Below are 20456 nucleotides of genomic sequence, written 5' to 3' on the forward strand. Positions count from 1 at the left end.
AATTCAAAAGTGTTATATTAAATATATCTACGTCATTTGCGTATTCATTTGCAAATGTATGAATTCTCCTTATTGGCGAGTGTGCACTGTAGTTTGTTGTAGATACATTTACATAGAATAGTTTATTAAATCGGGTAACCCGGCCCGGAACTCGCAAGTTAATCAGTTGTAACAGTTCGGAACAATCAAATATTGAATTTAATATTTTAAATAAAAATAACAAATCATATATGATCAGATATAATGATTTTAATGACAGCCAGGTCTAATATTGAATGTAACCTCATACAAACTCTGGATATATGAGGTGACAATTATTTTTATGACATTTTGACATCATGAAATATTCAGAAGGCGATTATTGCAGTTTTCTCGCATGAAAGTTGCCTGGCTGTTTACTGCAGAACATAGAATTGGCCTTCCTGAATTCCAAAACACCAATATTGCATTTTTTCAAAATTTTGCACTGGCTGCTTTCTGCAAAACTGCGTTTGATTGGCAGTCGCGTTGTATTTTACATTTAAATAAATAAATATATGAAAGGTGTTCGATGTGAGTAAGACATTTCGCTGTGATGACTGTCGAGCCAATTTATTTTGCAAGTGCCACCTTCGGGTCGACTGACAGAATCATGATCGTGTGAACGAATAAAGAAATGTGTTGCTTCAATCGTGTGGAAAATTTATTAAGTTAATCAAATACACTGAGGTGTCCATTTTCTCTTGAAAAACAATCTAAAGACATACTCAGAAATAATCAAGGATATCAGAAGATTTGGGTTGTTAATTTTACTAAAAATAATCTTAAAAATAGTCAATAAAATAAATAAAACAACTTTGTTTAAAACCATTTTTTTCCACCGTCCGGTTTCGAAGCTAAACAAGCTTCTTTCTCAAGGTATACCTAACTAATTAATTATTTCCTATTTTATTTTATCAGTATGCTGCCAATGAAACTAATAAATTGAGTATTATTGTCTTCAAGGGATGGTAATGTGAGATGGATACGTTAGAAACTAGACAGGAGAGGATTAAAAGAAATATGGTTTTTAATATTCAAAGCATTAACTTTGTGGTCCAACATTTTAATATTATGTTAATAAAATTTGTATAAAACCACTCACCGACTTATCTGTCTACCGGTTTCGAGAAAAATAATGTCCCATTAATGAATAATCAAGTAACTTTCCAATATAGTCCATTATTCGATATTTCATTGTAATGGTCACCCTACCCTCCCCCTCCCTTTTTCCTCCTTTTCCGATTGTTAATCCTTTTGAAATATTAGCTTCATAAGTCATTAACCCTCGGTGGTGGCGTAGTGAAGCATGTGTCTAACCTGCATGTCGATTTTATATTTTTGCAAATCTACTATGTGTGTAGTGGTATTTGCATGTTGGTATAGTGTTGTTGTCCTGACGAAGAGACGGGTAACGTCTCGAAACCGGTAGACAGATAAGTCGGTGAGTGGTTTTATACAAATTTTATTAACATAATATTGAAATATGGTTTATTTGGTTGAATTCATTTGAATGTGGAGCTTGGAAGACAATTGATTTTGTATTTTAGAGGAACGAATCACAAATAGCATGGAGGCAAAGCACGTTAGATAGAATCGTGAATTTTTCGTGAACCGTTAAATTTTAGGTTTGACAGTCCACGGGAATAACTTTTCGTTCTCATTGTTAATTTGCCCGTTTTCGACAGTTCGTTTGGTTTATCTCTCGAATCAGGTTTATTATAAGGTCTCCGGCACTCGATGCCGAGATTTCGGAGTGAAGTTAAAGTCATAATATTCAGGAAGTGAACGCACCGCGCACGGCAGACAGATCCGAGAACATCGTACTTCGAGACCTGTCATATCGTAATAGAAATTAAAATATTATGTATTACAAGTCACAATCGTAGAGCCAGCTGGGCAATGGAACCGCGTATAATGAATTGGAAAACAATTATCCGCCAAGAGTGTCGGCGCTGGCGGGGATGACATTGGTGGCGCGTGGGCCCCACCAGAGGCGAGTGAAAGTGCCAGCGACCAGCGCTGTCAGTCAGCTGCAAACCGCCAGCTCGCGCACAGTGCTGTGGAAGTTCCCTCCGTCTAGCGATGCTCTCCCGTAGCCACCGGCACCTGTAGAGAAGCCCCGTCCCAGTGCATGAACATAGTGATGATGAGGGTTGTCTTGTGGCTGTGCGCAGCTAGCCTGCTCTTGGGCGGAGGCGGCGCGGCGGGGAGCGGGGGGCGCCTCCCTCGCACCTCGGCCTCGCAGGCCCGCCCCGTCGCCCGCAATACCACCTCCCCCTTGGCCGCCGCGGCGAGGGGTGCTTCTTCCAGAAACAGGTATGTACCTTCCCTCGTATCAGAACTCGGACTGACGATTGACGAACGATGCGCGGTTCAGTTTGAAAAATGACGCTAAACACAACGTACTAGTATTTTGCATCCAAATGTGCCATGTGTTTTTTATTTATTAGTATTACAGATTCGATACGCAATTTTACGTCTGATATTATCCGTTCATGAAATATACGGCAGAGGGTATCATTTGTAGATCATTCTAACTAAAAATTCTGCTTCCTCCGGGTAACATTGACTATGAAAATGTTTTTTTCTGCTCATTGTTTTTTTCCATGTATTCAAATGCGTAAGCTTTCACACTGGTGATTTCGTGATTCATCATTATCAATCATTTACTTGTCGATGCGCATCGCCGATCGATTGAAAATGCAATACATACTGGTTATCAGAATTCAATTTCTATACTAACTAATATACTGTACTGAACCAGTTATGAATTTATTGATTATTATGTACGATCAGTTAGCGATTTTTATGAGCTAATTGAGAAACCTCGTTCGCCAAATCGCATTTTGGCAAATATTAAAAAATATCCCGTGTTTGTTTTTGTGCGAAAAAAAATCTAAAAGATAGCTGAAATGTTTTTATTTCCGTAGCACAATTCAAACATTTACAAACCTTCGTAGCGCGATTAAAAGAGTAAACTCTTGTCAAGCGTTACATACATAAACCTTCCGGTAAAAGAATTCACTAAAACTATTAACGTAACAAGTTGATCGTGAGATAATCATAACAATTTATCATCTTTACCGTTTTTATTTTCACGAGTTACCTTGTAATCAATGTGAAAATAATTAATCTAAATTAAATTCACAAGGATTCTAATGTAAGAATTAATATTATCAGACGATAGCATGCAACGTTAGTTCTTATGTTATATTTATTATTGTAATATCAAATATTCGTACCAAGTACGATTGGAAGGAATATTCCAGTTACATGATATAATTACTTACACATATTTGCGAAAGTTTAATTTGTTTTTCTGGTGGGGGATTTCTTTTAAGAGTTAAACCATAAATATTATTTTTCTCTCAAAATTTCGTTTGACCCTCTTTCGAGAGCGAAAGTTCCAGTGAACCGATCGGAATGAAGATAACGTGAAAATGTGATTTTCGGAGGTGCCTTCCCGCGACATTAAAAAGTGTTAATTTTAAAAGAAAACACGTTTCAATAGCGGTACTTAGACAAACGGTCACATGAACATGTGTATTTTATGTTTTGTCCACCGAGTGTTGAAATGTGTTTGTTTTATTTTCTCGCGAACGATTAACTAAACAATAAAACGTTACAAGATGTGTGTGATTATTTTTTTATTTAAATTGTTAAACTTAAGGCGAGGGACCAGATTAAATTAATTCATTTTTAGGGTTTTTAAAGGTTAAAGTTGTTTTCTTTTAAACTCTTAAAAGGCTGTGCTACAAAATTCCTTTACACGCGGTGATGTTACATCGTGTTACCCCAAGCAAATTACAGAATATTTTGAAGTTCAGACAGTCGTACAAAAAACATAGAGATATTTGACAGGCGCCGTGGCGTAGTTGGTTAGACGGCTAACTGTGAAACTGGCGTCGCGGGTTCGAATCCCGCCAGTTGCAAGAAAAAAATCCAAGAAATATTTTTTTCTCAATTGGTCTGGGTGTTGTAATGTATTTTTCATTACCTCTTTCCATATCCCCTCTATCCCACCTACTGACAAGCCTTAAAATAGAGGCTTAGCGGGTTAATCCTTTAAAAAAAAACGTACTGTTAAATAATTCCTTTTCAAAAATCTAAATAAATTAAAAATCATAAATATGCCGGTCTTATAACTAGCGTGCACTCCCGTTAACTGCCTAATTACTAACCGACTGCCTAACCAACAAATTAAACGAATCTGTTTTTTTGTTTTTGTTTCTTTTACACAAATATTTGAAAAGAGTTTTCAAATCCGATGTGAAAATTACTATCTGAAATTTACAAAAAAAAAATCTTCATCATATAAATAAATAAGGGACATACATCAAGTCTTATATCCTATGTCTCGTGTTACACCACAGCCACACAATACTTAACGGAATTTTTCTGTGTCCGGGCGGATGAAGAATATAGTTCTGTGTGTCAAATAGAGGCGGAACTCTGGAGAAGTGCTTTCGGCTCGACGGCTGATTTCAGGTAAAAATCGAGTGGAGGTAAGTCCGTCTCGTTGTATAGTGGTTCGAGCGTTTGCCTACCATGTTTGAGGTCTTAGATTCGATTCCTGGCTGGGACTTGAAAGATTGTTTTTAAGTCTAGTGTGGTTCTACATTGCAATGTTTTATAGTGCTTGGACTTGCACCTGAAGTGTAAGACTGATCACCTAATCTTCCATCTAATAAAGTGGTAAGATACGCTGCGACGGTGTTTTCATTCAGCACCCTATGTACCACTGGGTGCGTATAGGAAAATGATGATGATCATAGAATTATAATTACGGGGCTTATGACCTGTCATTGGCCGGTTTAAGTAGTCACCATTCATCATTCTGTTTATGTTTGAACACCGATACTTCTCCAATTCTTCCAACTGTTGATTGTGAAGTAAAAAATTTGAAACCTCATTGATACCGGTGAGATTTATCTGACTGAAATATTAAAAAAAACTTTATTTTCTAAAATTTTCTCCATCTCTGTTGCTAAAACCAGCTCTTGTCTACAAAACTTTGGATAAACTCAAAATAACGTTCATTATTTAGGATACATTTTTCTAGTTGCTTGCATTTAGATTAATTAGATACAATCCATCCAAATGTCTTACAATGTTGTCAATAATAGTATCATAAATATCTATGTACACAAGTCAAAATCACAAAAAAGGCCTTACTTATAAACTTGGTATAAAGTTACGCCTAAGCATAGTGGCAGAATAAGGATGGGAATACCACCATTATTAAAGTGGTAGAATAAGGAAGGCACTCCCATTCTAATTTTATTTTTTAATTATAATTTCATAGGTATAGGAGAATATTAGTAAAACGAGACATGGAGTTTCATAAATGGATTAATGTATTACTCGTAGTTGTTAAAGTTGAATTCTGTAAACTGCTTTCTATACCTAATACTAGCGATTATGCACTATTCGATATGAATTGATGCAGAATTGCACTGACGATACCTCGCTTATAAACTATCTGAAACGAAAGCTTGTTTTTCAGGTAATTCTACATAAATAAAATCAATAATCATAAATTTATTTTAATAATTTGATTCTGCTCCGTAGTTGAATTTAGCAAAAAAAAGGCAATTTTCAGTATATTTATTAGACTTCATATTAATTTTTGAACACCACTAATCATTCAGTCTAAAATAATAATAGTAAAAAAAAATCCTTGTTACTTATAAGTTCATTAATTTTAAATCATAAAAATTTAACGAAATTAATTTTAACGTACTTGTTTTGCGATTTCACACCTTAAACAATATGACTACTTATTTACTTTGAGTAAAGTCACCAAAATAAATTGTATTTTTTTTTATCTGAATGAACATTCACTTAGTTGATGCCAATAATTTAAGCTATGCTAATTTTTGCAAATCAACATATAATCTAAAAATAAAATCATTGCGCATTGACGAAAATTAATAAATAAATATAAAAGGATTGGATTGTAGTAATATTGTAGAAACAAAGGCAAAAATATTTCTAGTCTACAAAAACGTAGAACGTAGAAATTGACTCCATATATATGTTCGGCATACTAAATGGTATGATCGATGTTCCATGGGACAAGTAAAATTCAATATTCCGACCCGTAGGTTGAGAAACAATGAAGTACTGTTCATCGATCAGCATAGAACAAACTATGGCCTTAGTTCTCCAATGACCCGTCTTTGTCGTATTGTTAACTCAAGACAAGATCTGGACTTTTTTAGTTAAAGTTTACAAAGATTTAAACGAGCACTAAATAAATAGTCCAGATCTTGCCTTGATGTCCCTTATGGTTGACAATGCTTTTTTTCTTTTTTTTAATGTTTTAAACTATTCTTTTATTAAAATATTTAAACCTTATAATTTGTATACATGGACAATGTCCTTTAATAAATAAATAAATAAATAAATAAATAAATAAATAAATAAATAAATAAATAAATAAATAAATAAATAAATAAATAAATAAATAAATAAATAAATAAATAAATAAATAAATAAATAAATAAATAAATAAATAAATAAATAAATAAATTAATAAATAAATAAATAAATAAATAAATAAATAAATAAATAAATAAATAAATAAATAAATAAATAAATAAATAAATAAATAAATAAATAAATAAATAAATAAATAAATAAATAAATTCAAGTTAATTGTATTAAAAAAAAAAAAACAAAATAAAACGGCTTTGTTTATTTTTTATTGACTGGTTTTGACAAGCTTCTTTGTTAAGGTATAATTGAGTAATGAATCTTATCGTATTTTATTTTAACAGTGTCTACTAAATATTAAATCTAAACAAGTCAACTCTTTTTGTAATAATAAGGGGTACAAACTAAGTTTTATTTCAATTTTAATTGTAATTAGTAACAAAATTAGTGCTCCAAACATTATTATTTAATTTTTTTTATTTTACAAAATTAAAATGGATGAGAGGGTGTATGATAATGTTTGTAGAAAAATGAAAAAAAAACACCAAATGTTTAGTTAAAATTGTTTAGTTTATTAAGAAAAGTTTTGTTTATTAAAATGGGATTAAGAAAAGATCATCATTTGGAGAGGTAAATCAAAATACCAAGTTAAATATTTGGTGCGTTCTACAGCTAGTTGATGTCGCCATGTAATTATAACAACGTACCTATCCACACGTCTTGCGATTTTACCACAAAACGCTTTGCAAAAACAGTAATGTTGTCATTACTGGTAAATATTTACTTTCGAATTGCAGAAACATAGCGAATAACTAACGCGAAGAAATGAAAAAAAAAGCACTTTGAGTTGTTACGGGCTACTGCACTCGTAGAAATATAAGTTTTCTTAAATATTAATTGTCTTCTAGAGAAACATAATAATTGGATAAGAAATATTAAAAAAACCTAAACTCTTAACTGTACATTTGAAACTTTTCAAACCTTTTTTAGTGCCAACATATTAATTTGTAAGTCTGTGTAGGTGCGAAGGTTTTCACGGTCACTGTTATCAATATGTTTCTTTTTTGGGTGATACCGTGTCACTCAGTTTACCCTGAAGATGGCTCCTGCAATGGTAGCCGAAACGGTATTACCAAAAAAAAAAACATATTGTAAGTCTGTGTTTGATTTCATTCCTTTGACGTATGTACGCTTATCTGAGATATATATCATGTTTTTAAAATTTCTTCTTTGGATTAAAATTGAGTTGTATTGGCCTGTTTCAGGTACAAAATTAGGGTGGATTGACATTTATTACATTGTTTTGTATTTTTTTAATTGTAATTCAGCGTACTACTTCAGGATACTATGGTTTTGTCCGTTTTTTTCAAACTAATTGAAGAGAACAAGAGAACACAACAAAAAACATTACACCAAATTTTCCTTTTTTTTTCGCTTTAATCAAACGCGTTTTGAGAATATCGATCTTGTCCATGATATTTTACGATGTAAAAAATAAAAAAATACTAAAAAAAACAAAAATGTGGTTTAACATGAACATTGAAAAAATAAAATAAATTACGTGATAGCCAATACCAATCCATTACGAAGTTATATTAACAATACGATAATACCAATAACCATAGAACTAACTATGGTTTTCATTTTCCTATGCCCAGAATTCTTAGGTCTGCCAACAAACCTACCAGTCTTGATTTCTTTGATAACAAGTTGTCTTCTTTCAAACGATCACTGAATCAAATTCAATTATAAACACCTCTCTCCCGCTTCCACTACCACCAAGTCTACTTTATACCATTGCGTCTTTCTACTTTATTTTATAATAATTTTCTATGTATAAATATGTCCTGAAAAATGCACATTGGGCGTATATATAAAGAAATGAATAAATATTACTAAGGGCATGTTTTCTTTCTCGCTAGTAAGTACCTAGTACCTGAAAAGTTATTAGCGTTTGAAAAATGAGTCCGTAAAACTGAACAGGCGCTCTACGATTGATAAATAACCTTAAAACAAGTATCAAAAGCATTTTGGGAATGAAATAAGAATGTTTGGATTTTGACGTTGCGTTCTGCGTTTTTTAAAATGATTTACATAGTTATCAACTTACTATATGATTTAAATGACAATATTACCGCATAATATCAGTCGGCATGTAATTTTAACGAACTTATCTCCCTTAGCTCTAGATTCACCATTTCCTTCATTCTTGAATGTGTTTTTATATGTTAATTCTGCTTGCGTAGGAAAAGGTTTTTGACGTTTACATTGTTGTGTTATATTTAGTTATGAAGCTGCTAAACAAGCTTTGTTTCTTTGTTGTTTTCAATATCCGTTTTTTTTATCTTAATATTATTTAAGTCCCGAATTAAGTTGTTGTAACTCCTGGGAATGTAATTTAGATGTATTATACTTTGTGTTATATGATTTATAAATAAAAAAATATAAAAAATTACATGAAACTATAACAAATCTAATGTCAGAAATAATTCTTCGAAAATATCCATCGATAGCATAATTTTGTTGCTAGATGAAATCATAAAAATCCGTTCTAGTTTTGTACAATTTTTACTATTCTTATTATTTTTTGACAATCTCTACTTAAAGATTTAATGAAAACAAATGTACGTCACCATCATTTTTCTATCTGCACACATTAGTGCATAGAACACTGTATTTATATTCCAATGCAGCGTGTCTGGATATTTTTTGTTACATGGGAAGTAAAATCCTGCACTTGAGGTGCTAGTCCAGGAACAATGAAATATTAGTATAGAGCCAAATTCAAAATCAATATTTCTCATCCACTCTATCAGAATCGAACTTAGGATCTTAGTGAGCGAACGTACCGACCACTACTACACTACGAGGCGGACCTTTTACCATTTGATTTTCTTGTTCTGGATTTTTATTTAAGAGTAGCCATCGAGTCGAAAGCACTCGTCCAGGGTTCTGGTTCTTCACCCGCACGGACACAAATTAAATAATCCAATAATTATATCAACTTTGGTGCAGCGATTATTTCATGTTGTTATAAAGAGCACAAATAATAATATAAATGCAAATTTTCCCAGAATCCAAAATGTTTACTACATTTTTTTTTCTAAGAAAATTCTAGAGCCTTAATTTCAAATAATACTTATAATTAATATATGTATTTAACAACCTTTTTTTTCATACACATTTTATTTTTATTATTATTATTAATAAAACATACAATACATAAACACGATATTACACTCCCAGGAGTTATAAAAATAAACTAATTTGAGACGTTACATAAAAAGAAAATATTTTTGTAACAATTCGTAATATCAGTTAATACAACCCAAAATAGTCAGACAACACAATATTAGATACATGAGACGCGGTATTATACACTGTTTATAAAAATAATATCAATAATTTTTTTATTCGTATTATTTTCAATTGATTTTTTAAACATCTAATCTAGGGTCCGAATCGATAAGATTTTTTAAGACCGAGTCAGCAAAAAACTTTTTCTCTTGGTATGTTTTATTTATATTTGAGTATTATATAGTTTATATTTCTTAGACTTTCTAAATTAATAATATTGTTTTAAATGCTCTGTATTACTTAAATTAAGCTTACATGTATGTATATTTAATTGTATTTGTAACTAATATGTAAAAGGCACTAAGTGCCATTTATTTCAATAAAATAAAAAATAAAAAAAATATTGTAATATATATTTTTTTAACAAGTAGAGTGATACGAAGTAGCCAAGCATGTTTTTTGTTTTGTTTTTGGCATTGTATTGAGTAATATAGGTACATAAAACTATAATTGACCTATAGTTGTGGTTTATTTGTAAATATTAGTTTTTGTTGTAATGTATGCTGTTTTCTTCAAATAAAGAAATAGGTCAATAAATAGCAAACCTCCTTATTTCAAAAATAATTAATCGAAATAATCGATATTCGGCAAGTTTCGAGAGGCGGTCCAGCTATTCGATAGCACACGTCAGTCGCACCTGATTTGCCATGTCTCTCTCGGACAGGTCTACCTTGGCAAATGAAATGTCAACCACCGCCAAAGCCAAGATGAATCCGTCTATACATTTGTACGCACATACACATACGAGTATTCCACATCGATGACGACAGAATTTCGCCGATCAAAATAAACAGCCGGCTAAATCCGCGACGCCGACCGACGCGGTACAAAAATCAAGAACATTAACCCATTTTCACGAACAAAACAGGATTCAATTCTAATTTGCCTACAGCTGAGAGCTATCTAATATTGTTAGAAATTATTATTTGCTAAGTCATTAAGTCCAAAGTATGCTCTATACTTTTTAATTGGCAATCATTATAGTTCAATACCAAGCAATACGATTAATCTAGGAGTTTACTGTGAATAAACATACCAACTTCTGCAACGGGTAGATTCCATAAAATACCATGGTGTTTTCACTAATAGGAATTTGCGATGGGAGGCTCAGGTCCAGTAACTAGACTCTAGGTTGAGAAAGCTGTGCCATCTATTCTGCTCTCTTAGACATTCTAAATATTGGCACTCTCAAAAGTGTGTACTTTACTCTGCAAACTATGGAATAGCTGGCTAGGGGGTTGTACGGCATCCATTTTAAAGCCTCTCATAATTTCACAGAAATTATTATTAAGAATAATATTCCGGCGCCCTCCAATAGAACGGTTGTTCCAACACATGAAGGTGCTGGATATGAGACAACTGTACAAGTACTTACGCACTTCTGCTCAAACAATAAGGAGAGGTCTCAGCAAAATATTTGTAAGACTTTTGCTAAGATACATCTCTCATTTATCGCACCGAGACTGTTCAATATTTTGGAATAGCGTATTAAGCTCTCAAGGACAAAAACTATTTTTAAGAAAGTAGTTGAGGACTGGATTTTCCTCAGTGGGAGGGATTTGAGTGGGAAACTCCTTAATGATTTTCCGAATGTTTGAGTTTACTGTTTACCATATTGATGTGCCATATAATATATGTTTCTAAAAAAATATTTTTTGTATTTATTATATTTGTGGTGATATACTCATGTGTCTGTGTAATATAATTGCTCGTCCCATCTCAACACAGGACTTTAAGTCCCATGGAGTTGTAACTTAATTCTCAAATAATGTACAATAAACTGATGTATGTAAATAAATAAATAAATCAATTGATAGTTTAACATTTATTTGTATATTCAATCCGGTATCATTTTAAAAATATTTTTCGGAGTTTAAAATATTGCGTAAATTATATTTTTAGCTTTGATAGATAATTTAAACAATTAAAGAAAAAAAAATCTCTTCCACTTATGAATTAAATTTATGTGACACTCAAATAAATTTTACAATACACTTATTTTTTTCAAAGAAAATTTGTATTCTGCTTTTGAAATGATGATCATCATCATGTTGTTATTAGAAGTATAAGAAATAAATAAATACACCTGTCTGCTCTCAACGGTGCATAGAGCGCTACATTGGAACACAAAATGCAGCTTGCCTCGATCGAAGGCAAGATGATTAATTTTACTCTTCAGGTGCAAGTCCACGGACAGTGAAATATTGCAGTGTAATAAAATAAAATAAATAATCTCCTTTAAAATAAATAGTCGACCCTGCCTGAAATTGAACCACGGACCTCAAGCATGGTAGGCGTATCTGCCAACCCCATTTTTTAAAATATTTTTATTTTATTAACAATACCTATAACTGAAGTATTTAAACTAAAGTGAGATTAAAAGAACCCAACAAAATATAAACACTCGTTCAGCAACACAAATGAACTGTATTGTCCCATTTGTATCAACCGCCTTTGGTAAAAAGCAATGTAATGTAATTGCTCCAAAAATATTTAATGATTTATTGCCAAATATAAAAGACTCAAAATGTAAAAAAAAAATTTTAAAAAAAATAACTGCACATATAAAAAGTAAAGCTTGAGATTTTTTGAAAAATATATGTAAATCAAAATACGTAGTACTTTATATAATTGGTACACATATTATTTATATTTTGATTTATTTCATTGCTTCATATTGTTTTTTTTATATATTATACTACAGTATTTATGTTAAAGTAACATGTATTCTTTGCACATATATATACTTTATATTGGTATAATAACGATTTTTAATTTCTTACATTTGATTAGCTAGGCATTTATAATTAAGTAGTTTTAGTTTTTCTTTTTTATGTTATTGTTTTATTAGTATAGGACTACTTATGCTCTAAAGATAACAAATTTCCATCTTAGAAAAGGCTGAGCCATGTTAGATGGAGACTATCATAAACAGAGAACACTCCGTTTTCATTTTACATTAATTGGTTTTATCGATTCCTTGTTAAAGTATGGATACAATTTTTTTTCAATAAATTTATAAAATAAATAAATAAAGTATCTACTCTGAAAAAGTGAGTCAATCCAACGGCGTTTTAAAATTATATTTTGCTTGGTGAAAAAATCGTGATGTATTTCATAAATCGTTTGTATATACGAAAAAGGGCTTAATAACTAACCAAATTTATGATTTATATTGGGTTTGTAATATTTAGATGCGTTATTTATTGCTAAGATCGTGTATATTTTAAACTTATTTATAGTTTAAGGTAAGAACGTAGAATTTCATAATAAGGTAAATTGCAGCAACCAATTCAGTCAAGTAATTTAGAATTATATCAAGTTAATAGATTGAAACAGTTTGTAATATGAAATATTTGTGACCACTTTATGTTATAAAAATGTAGGTAGAGTTCGTAAAAAAATGATTTAATAACAAAATGAAATAAGATCTCAAAAACAAAAACTTTTTGAATCCACGTAAATTATTACGGACCAGTTGGATAAAAAAATTAACCTTAAATTTAAATTACTTTTACGTATGAAAAAAGTTAACTAAATGTTATCCTTAAGTTTTTTCGACGCAACTGGACCTAAATACAATAGTCATCATCATCAAGCCCTTATCCACATCCGATGGTGCACAGGACATTGAACCGTTAAAATAAATGCAACGTAGCCTGATTATTTATTACATAAAGCTAAGGTGATCAGTCTTACGCTTCAGATGCCAGTCCAAGGACAATAAAATCCTTTAGTCTAAAACCATATTTAAAAATAAATATTTCACGCCAACTTTCCTAGGAATCGAACCCGGGACCTTAATCTTCATCGTATTTGGAGTTACTGTGTTTATCTCTCGCATACAGAATTTATCAATAAGTTCTTTTTTTCCCCTTCAAGCCCTTTCAGATTTGAAATCACCATAAATCGAAACAGTTTGTATATATATTTTTTAATCAGTGTGGTTTTTATAAGCGCACACATCTCGCTCGCCTTGATACTTGCAAACTCTGAACAAGGTAGGTCCAAACATATTGCTCCTATTTCAATAAATTAGCATACATATCGAATTTAGGAAGACGCACGCCTAACGAGAATCTAAATGCAGTTTTGTTATTTGGAAATGTAGGTGTAAAATTGAACTACCGCGAATTATTTATCACAAATGTAATAAAATATGACAGTAATTGCCCAATTTGTAAATTATTTAATACGCAATAAGATTTTTTTAAATCGTCATCATTTTAAACATATCCGCCTACTGGTGTATAGAGAAATGCATTGGTACACATTTCAGAGCATCCTGAGTGCACCCGTGTGTCATATTTTAAAACGAATTGGCCCGTGTCCGATTAATTAAATTCTACTATAAGTGTAAAATACCAATAAAATTCTGGACGAGCGCTTTCGACTCGACGGAAATTCTCAGTTGAAAATCTCGAAAAAGGAAATCTAGTGAAGTTGAGCCCGCCTCGTTGTATGGTGGTTTGCGCGTTCGCCTATCGTGCTTGAGGCCCCGGATCGGATTTAAGGCAGAGTTGACGTGAAATATTAGTATTTGGTTGTGTAGTACGGTGAGATATTTCACTTTCTGGACTGGCCCCTGAAACGTAAGACTGATCACCTAACCTTTGCGTAACAGATGACGGAGATACGTTGCGTGTGGTGTTCCAGCTTTCTGTACATACAATATTTATTTACCCTATCAAACGAAAATAAATATGACCTTTGTTTTTAATAAGCGAACTTAAATTCTGTAACAAACTACAAATACTTATTATTTTTAAAATAATGCTTTATATTTATTATAATGTATTTACCTGTTTCAAATTTTATACTGTATTTCTATAAGTCACATTTCTTTAAATTATATTTGTTTATCTAGTTGTCTTTCATAACTTATACAGCATTTTCTCTCTTATTTACTCTTTTTCTTTATATTTTTCTCTGCTGCATTTTTGACACTACTTTCTTATATATGTAGGTGCGAAGGTTTTCACGGTTACTATTATCAATATGTTTCTTATATTCATTTAAACTGTAATTTTAGTATCTATATGTTATATTATTTATATGTAAAAGCCTCATGTGCGTTGAAATGAATTAAATTAATAAAATAGAAAATATTGTATATTATCTGATTTCTTACAATGCTTTGTTTTTTTAATTACCGTTTTTGCATTTGGCGTAATTATGAATTATTATTATTGTATTGTTTAGCTAATAAATACATACAGATACGGCGTGCTTAAATGTTTAATAAGACTGTGTTTAGTACCCGAAGGATAAGAAATGATTTTTGTACGTTCATGGTGTAAGCCGTTAATTCTAAGTTGGCGCAAGACTTACTTACTTATGGACCGTTAGGCGCGTTCAGAATGTGACAATGTCGCATCCCCAGAAGTACACTGTCGCAAGATTAAATTTGGCTGTGTTGATATGGCTACGAATGCAGTTTGACCTCATCAAAAAAATATCTTAGGAGAACACTCACGTATCTGTACGATTTTATGAGCCAGATATACCACAAACTTCAGTATTCTTTGAAAACAATAGAGTAAAATATTGACATAAAAACTTCAGTAATTATTATGCTACAGTGGTCTTCCTATATTTTAAGAGTCAAATTTAAAAATACCACAGAAAATACCGGGCATTGTAAGGCGAATTTAATTAATTGTAAATACCATCGACGTGCTTAAAAACATGCTAAGCATTTGAGCGATCGCAATAAACAATAATGAACATGCTTAAGCTATCGCAGTCATGACTCGGTTTGTTTTTTGTTTTCCTCGTAAATAAATACAGTTCACTGGTGAAAAATTGGCATTTACTATAAAAAATAACGCAAAGAGTATCTAATATAAAAAATTGAAAATTAAATTACAATTACTATGGCGACTACTTTTCTTGATATTTGGCTTGCCAACCGCCGGCGTAAAGCAATTAATAGCATGATAAATAATAAATAAGTATATAAAATTAGCTGTTTTGGAATATTTTCCATATTTACACCGGTGAAATTTAAATATGCAATTGCGCAGCAGGATTATACTTCGCGAAACGTAAATAGTTTGACATTTAATATTAGGTGTTTTTCAGGATTTCAATTATATTTGACATTATTTAAATACAACTTTATTTATCGATGTTTGGATTTAATGATTTTTTTCTTTGTGTAATTTTAAGCGTAATAATAAAATACTAGTTTATAAACCCACCACTCCACAATTAAATCCACATTAGAAAGAATAACCTAAGACAAATTTAACTGTATTATCAAAATGTAATATTAAAAACTTAATGACCTTTAAATTTGTCCGTGAATCTATAGTAGGGGAATGCGGGGCAAGATGGGCTCTTTATGTTTAAACATCAATAAAACATATTTCCTTCTATAAATTCTTTGACATAAACTTCGGTCCTTTATCTTACAAACATATGTCATAAAATAAAAATAAAAAAAAAATAAAAAAAATTAAGGAAAGTCATAATTTGCTTTCTTCTAACTCGCTTCCCTTCTCGGTCTTCCTAACGTAGTTCCGGACCATGTTTTGGGACATAAACATAACAAAACCAAAATCTTACCAAAGTTACCAAAATCGCGAATGCTTACGGCCCTACCGATGAAGTAAGATGGTGATAAAATACAATTTCTCCATTAACAATTTATGGTCTTACTTTGAAATCCAATAGTTAGAGCTTGTAAAGCGACCATCAGCCAGTCTCAATCATAATAATCTTCCTTTAATATCACAAATATCAAAATAAGATTAAATTAGATCAAATTGCTGCGTTTAGGAACGTGCACCCATTTCCACTGCGATTACGTCATTGACACGAGGTCCAGGGAGAAATTGAGATGGCGTGATGCGCTTGCAGCTATTCGACAGTTTTTGGGTTTTATCGCAAGACCCTATCTTGCCTTCCCAGCCCGTCATGCCATACCTTCCCCTATTGTAAATTACGTATGTAAGTACATGATTTTATCTTCATTATAATAAACTTTTCAATCGTAATAATAAAAAATGGAACAAAAATATTATTTTGACAGGTCTCTTTAACCGAGCCACATTTCTACAAATATTCCATAACTCATGAAGCGATCTTCATCAACGACGTGTAATTAAATAATCACCTTTTAAGCGCCAAAAGAATGGCATTTCAATTCTCGGGCACCGTTTACACGAAGACAATGTCCCGGCTCCGTGAACAGCCTCGACCGCGTAGGACAGGGCTTTGGGACAATGCGAAAATTCGGTCGCAGTTCAAATTCAAATATGAATACACCACGACGTTCGTTACGAGTGAGTTGGCGAAGAATATTATTTATATTTTACCAAGATGTATTTGAATTGTTAAAGGATGAACCAACAATGAAGATTCGTTTTTTCTGCTGATATTTTCAGCAAAAAAAATGCGCGAAAGCGACACGCACGCGTTGAACATATCTGTTCGCCTTTACACGAGGAAATTGCGGCCGCGCGCGGTGATGTGGGTAATAATTGTCCCGCGGAGATAGCCTGCTCGTCTATCTCTGTGACAATGTCTCGGAACAATGTCCTGTCCTTTAAACTGCTGTTAACAGAACAATATTGCATTGTCTCAATATTTTACTGACTCTGCGTGATCAGACGTGCTGCTAGGCATATGCCTTCGTATCTGATGAAAAAATGCTTTAATTGCATTGCAACAGTGAAAAAAAAAAACAGATATTAGGTAATACAGTTACATTCGCAAAATATAAGATAACCAGCAAACCAGACAGACGTTATCCTGCCCGAACGTTGGCTTACCTGCTATTAGATTTTAAAAAAATCATTGATAAGTAGGTACCTCGGTACTTGTTTATGCTTGAATTCCAAAACACAAAATAAATATTTTTTCAAATATGGCATTCTTTTTGCAAACGTCATACTTCGGTCGTCTCACCAACAAAGGGGTGTACTTATGTAGGAATACGATTTTTTTTAAATATGTTGAATTTAATATAATTTTAGTGTTACCAAAAATCCAATAAAAATAAATAAATGAGTAGAAGTTATAAGGAATTTAAGGAAAGAATCTGATTGAGATCCACAAAAAACAAATGCTGTTTGTAAACATTAAAAAACAAACTTTTCAAACAACATCTTTCAATATTTTTGAAAATGCATTCTCCTCGAATGCAACCCTGGTAGATCGACGAATAAAACATATATGCTCCTAATTTTTTTTTTCCATATTCGATTTAAAATTTTAATATCTACGAGCACGCACAGCGCTAAGATCTATATTTCTCTGAAAACCGCACGTAAATTGGTTAAGCCGTTTAGGAGGAGTACGGTGACATCACACGTACAGAGGAATTATATATATAAAGATTAGTTGTATTTAAGAGCATTTTTCAAATTTTTGACAGCTCTTAGCTTGTGTCGGATGGTAATGAGTTACATATGAATAAATGTGAAAATATGAATGTATATCTTTTCCTTACAAGACTAATTGCATGATATGCTCTGTATGAATAACTTTTTTTATTGTTGAGGACAACGCAATATTTGCTATATCTCAGTCAGATGTATTCAGTAAATGAATAACGTGTCTAAGTATCGTACGTTAGTGATCTTCATAGCAGTAATTTGTAATTTTGTATTGAAGTGGCTCTTTTGATAACCCGTGCAAACTTCAAGTCATAAACTATATTCAATGTTTTTTAGTTACCATTGCAAAAATGATTAAAACGATTTCGTGATTCGTTTGGTCCTTCTTCGAATTCAGGTCAGCAAATCTCGTTTTAAGTGAAATATTGAATTGAGCCTATTGTTTTAGAGAAACATTTATCACACATAAAGACATCTGAATCTTCTGATTGTTAAATCGCATTGAAATGAATGTTTGGCAATCCGGTATTAGCTTCTAATTAATCGAGATGCGAATCTTTGAATACTAGATTTGGGTAAATTGTTCTTCTAGAATCTAGATTCGGCTAGAGATTTTGCAACGTCTGTTTCTGAGCATGAGTTTATATAGGCTTCATTGATAAACCAATTTTTGTATTACTTATAGTGTAAGCAGGTGCGCTGAGTACGCAACGTTGAAATTAAGCTTGAAATATTAAAGACGTCATCCGATAAAGAATTATCCTATTAATAAAGACAAATGAAAATGTGAGAAATGGTACAGCGTAAAATGAAATCGAAAAATTTACACGGCTATCATCCTTTCCGCATCTAGTGCAGTGGCGAGCGGTGTTTTTTTATATGTAACCTACAAAAAATGCTTGTTAATTTGTACCTTCATATAAGCGCAGAATATGTAAGTAATATATAATTATAAATGTCATTTTTTTTCTGTGGTTCTGTGAAAATCAACTCAATCAACAATTAATTAATTTATTTTATTTTATTAACATGAACGGCAAATCTACTTTTTACAAACATTTATAATACTACATATTTGGCTTAATATTTTTCTTTTTTAAACATAAATTTTCTTTATATCCAAAATTTATATTTAAAAAAACCAAAAAATTATACAAGCTTTATTTTTATAAAATAGACCTAAAAATTATACAGCATATTCAGTAGAAAGTATAAATAATAAAACATTCTACAGTAATACAACAAGAAAATCATAAGTACTGTTTCATACAGCTGGGAAAAGTGAACAAAAACCTGTGTTTATTATGAAATGCATGAATAAATAAATATAATTACCATTCACCATACATGAAAAAGTTCAAAAGGTTTGTTCTATATAAACAATACCCTATACTAAATATATCGGATACGTGGGAATAACTATTGCCGAGTTCGTGAAGTCTGTTTAATACGGCATTACAAGTATACACTGCCCGTGAATTGTTGCTACAAAATCGTGGCACCTGTCTTGTCATTATTCCAGGCACCCTGAGTAATAATTATTAATAATTATTATTAACTACGCGATGTTTTGATACAATACTTACAAAATAATACAAAAGTTTATTAACAAATTCCAAAATGACATTCAGCAGTAATTGTCAACACTATACACTGGCCGATTCCTTTCAAAATGAATAATGCCAAAAACGGCCACTGCGAACGCCACATGTCCTATGTGATACATAATATGTCAACGGTATCCTATCAAAGAAATATAGTGCTTCGGAAATAATGTTCGAAATACTAGTTTCCAAATAAAGAATCTTCAAATAATATTTGTAATCTGCACGCTTGTTTTAGTACTAAAAAAACGCGACTAGGTTAAAGACGGAAAATATGTAAAGTGTACTTTTTTGTATAGAGGATATAAGCTGAGGTAATCGGCTAGTTTCACCGTTCAATGAGAACGAGCTGGGCGCTGGGTGTATTTTATAGATATATTTTTTTGTAGGAACATCTAAACGGCGGTGGTGATTTATAGTAAATAACAATGATTTTATTTATTTTCCCATTATCATAGTTACTATAAAACATTATCGAAAGTCAAATATAATGGTAAGCTGTGCATAACCGCTTATTTAGACGATTTGTTCCTGATCCAGTGGTTCATAGGGAACTGTATTAGTAAATCAAATAAACTTTATTTCGATCATCTGATACCCGAAGGTTCATTCAGGTGCCAGTCCTGTAACGATGAAATATAGCAGTTTATACAACGTTTAAAAATAAATATGTCACTTTCACCGTGTAAGG

General features: G+C 31.8%; 1 protein-coding gene across 1 annotated transcript in view; it reads left to right on the forward strand.

Moving 5' to 3' along the window:
- Positions 1-2064: 2064 nt before the first annotated feature.
- LOC148278446 (uncharacterized) overlaps positions 2065-20456 on the forward strand; it is a 224739-nt gene continuing 206347 nt past the window's right edge. The window contains exon 1 of the mRNA XM_088231389.1: positions 2065-2337. Within this exon, the coding sequence (XP_088087515.1) occupies positions 2153-2337 (185 nt within the window). The 5' untranslated portion in view covers positions 2065-2152. The remainder of the gene's footprint in view (positions 2338-20456) is intronic.

Source organism: Micrasema longulum, unplaced genomic scaffold (genome assembly GCF_059751315.1).
Source record: "Micrasema longulum isolate JH-2025_06_02 unplaced genomic scaffold, ASM5975131v1 h1tg000880l, whole genome shotgun sequence".
NCBI classification, from domain to species: domain Eukaryota; kingdom Metazoa; phylum Arthropoda; class Insecta; order Trichoptera; family Brachycentridae; genus Micrasema; species Micrasema longulum.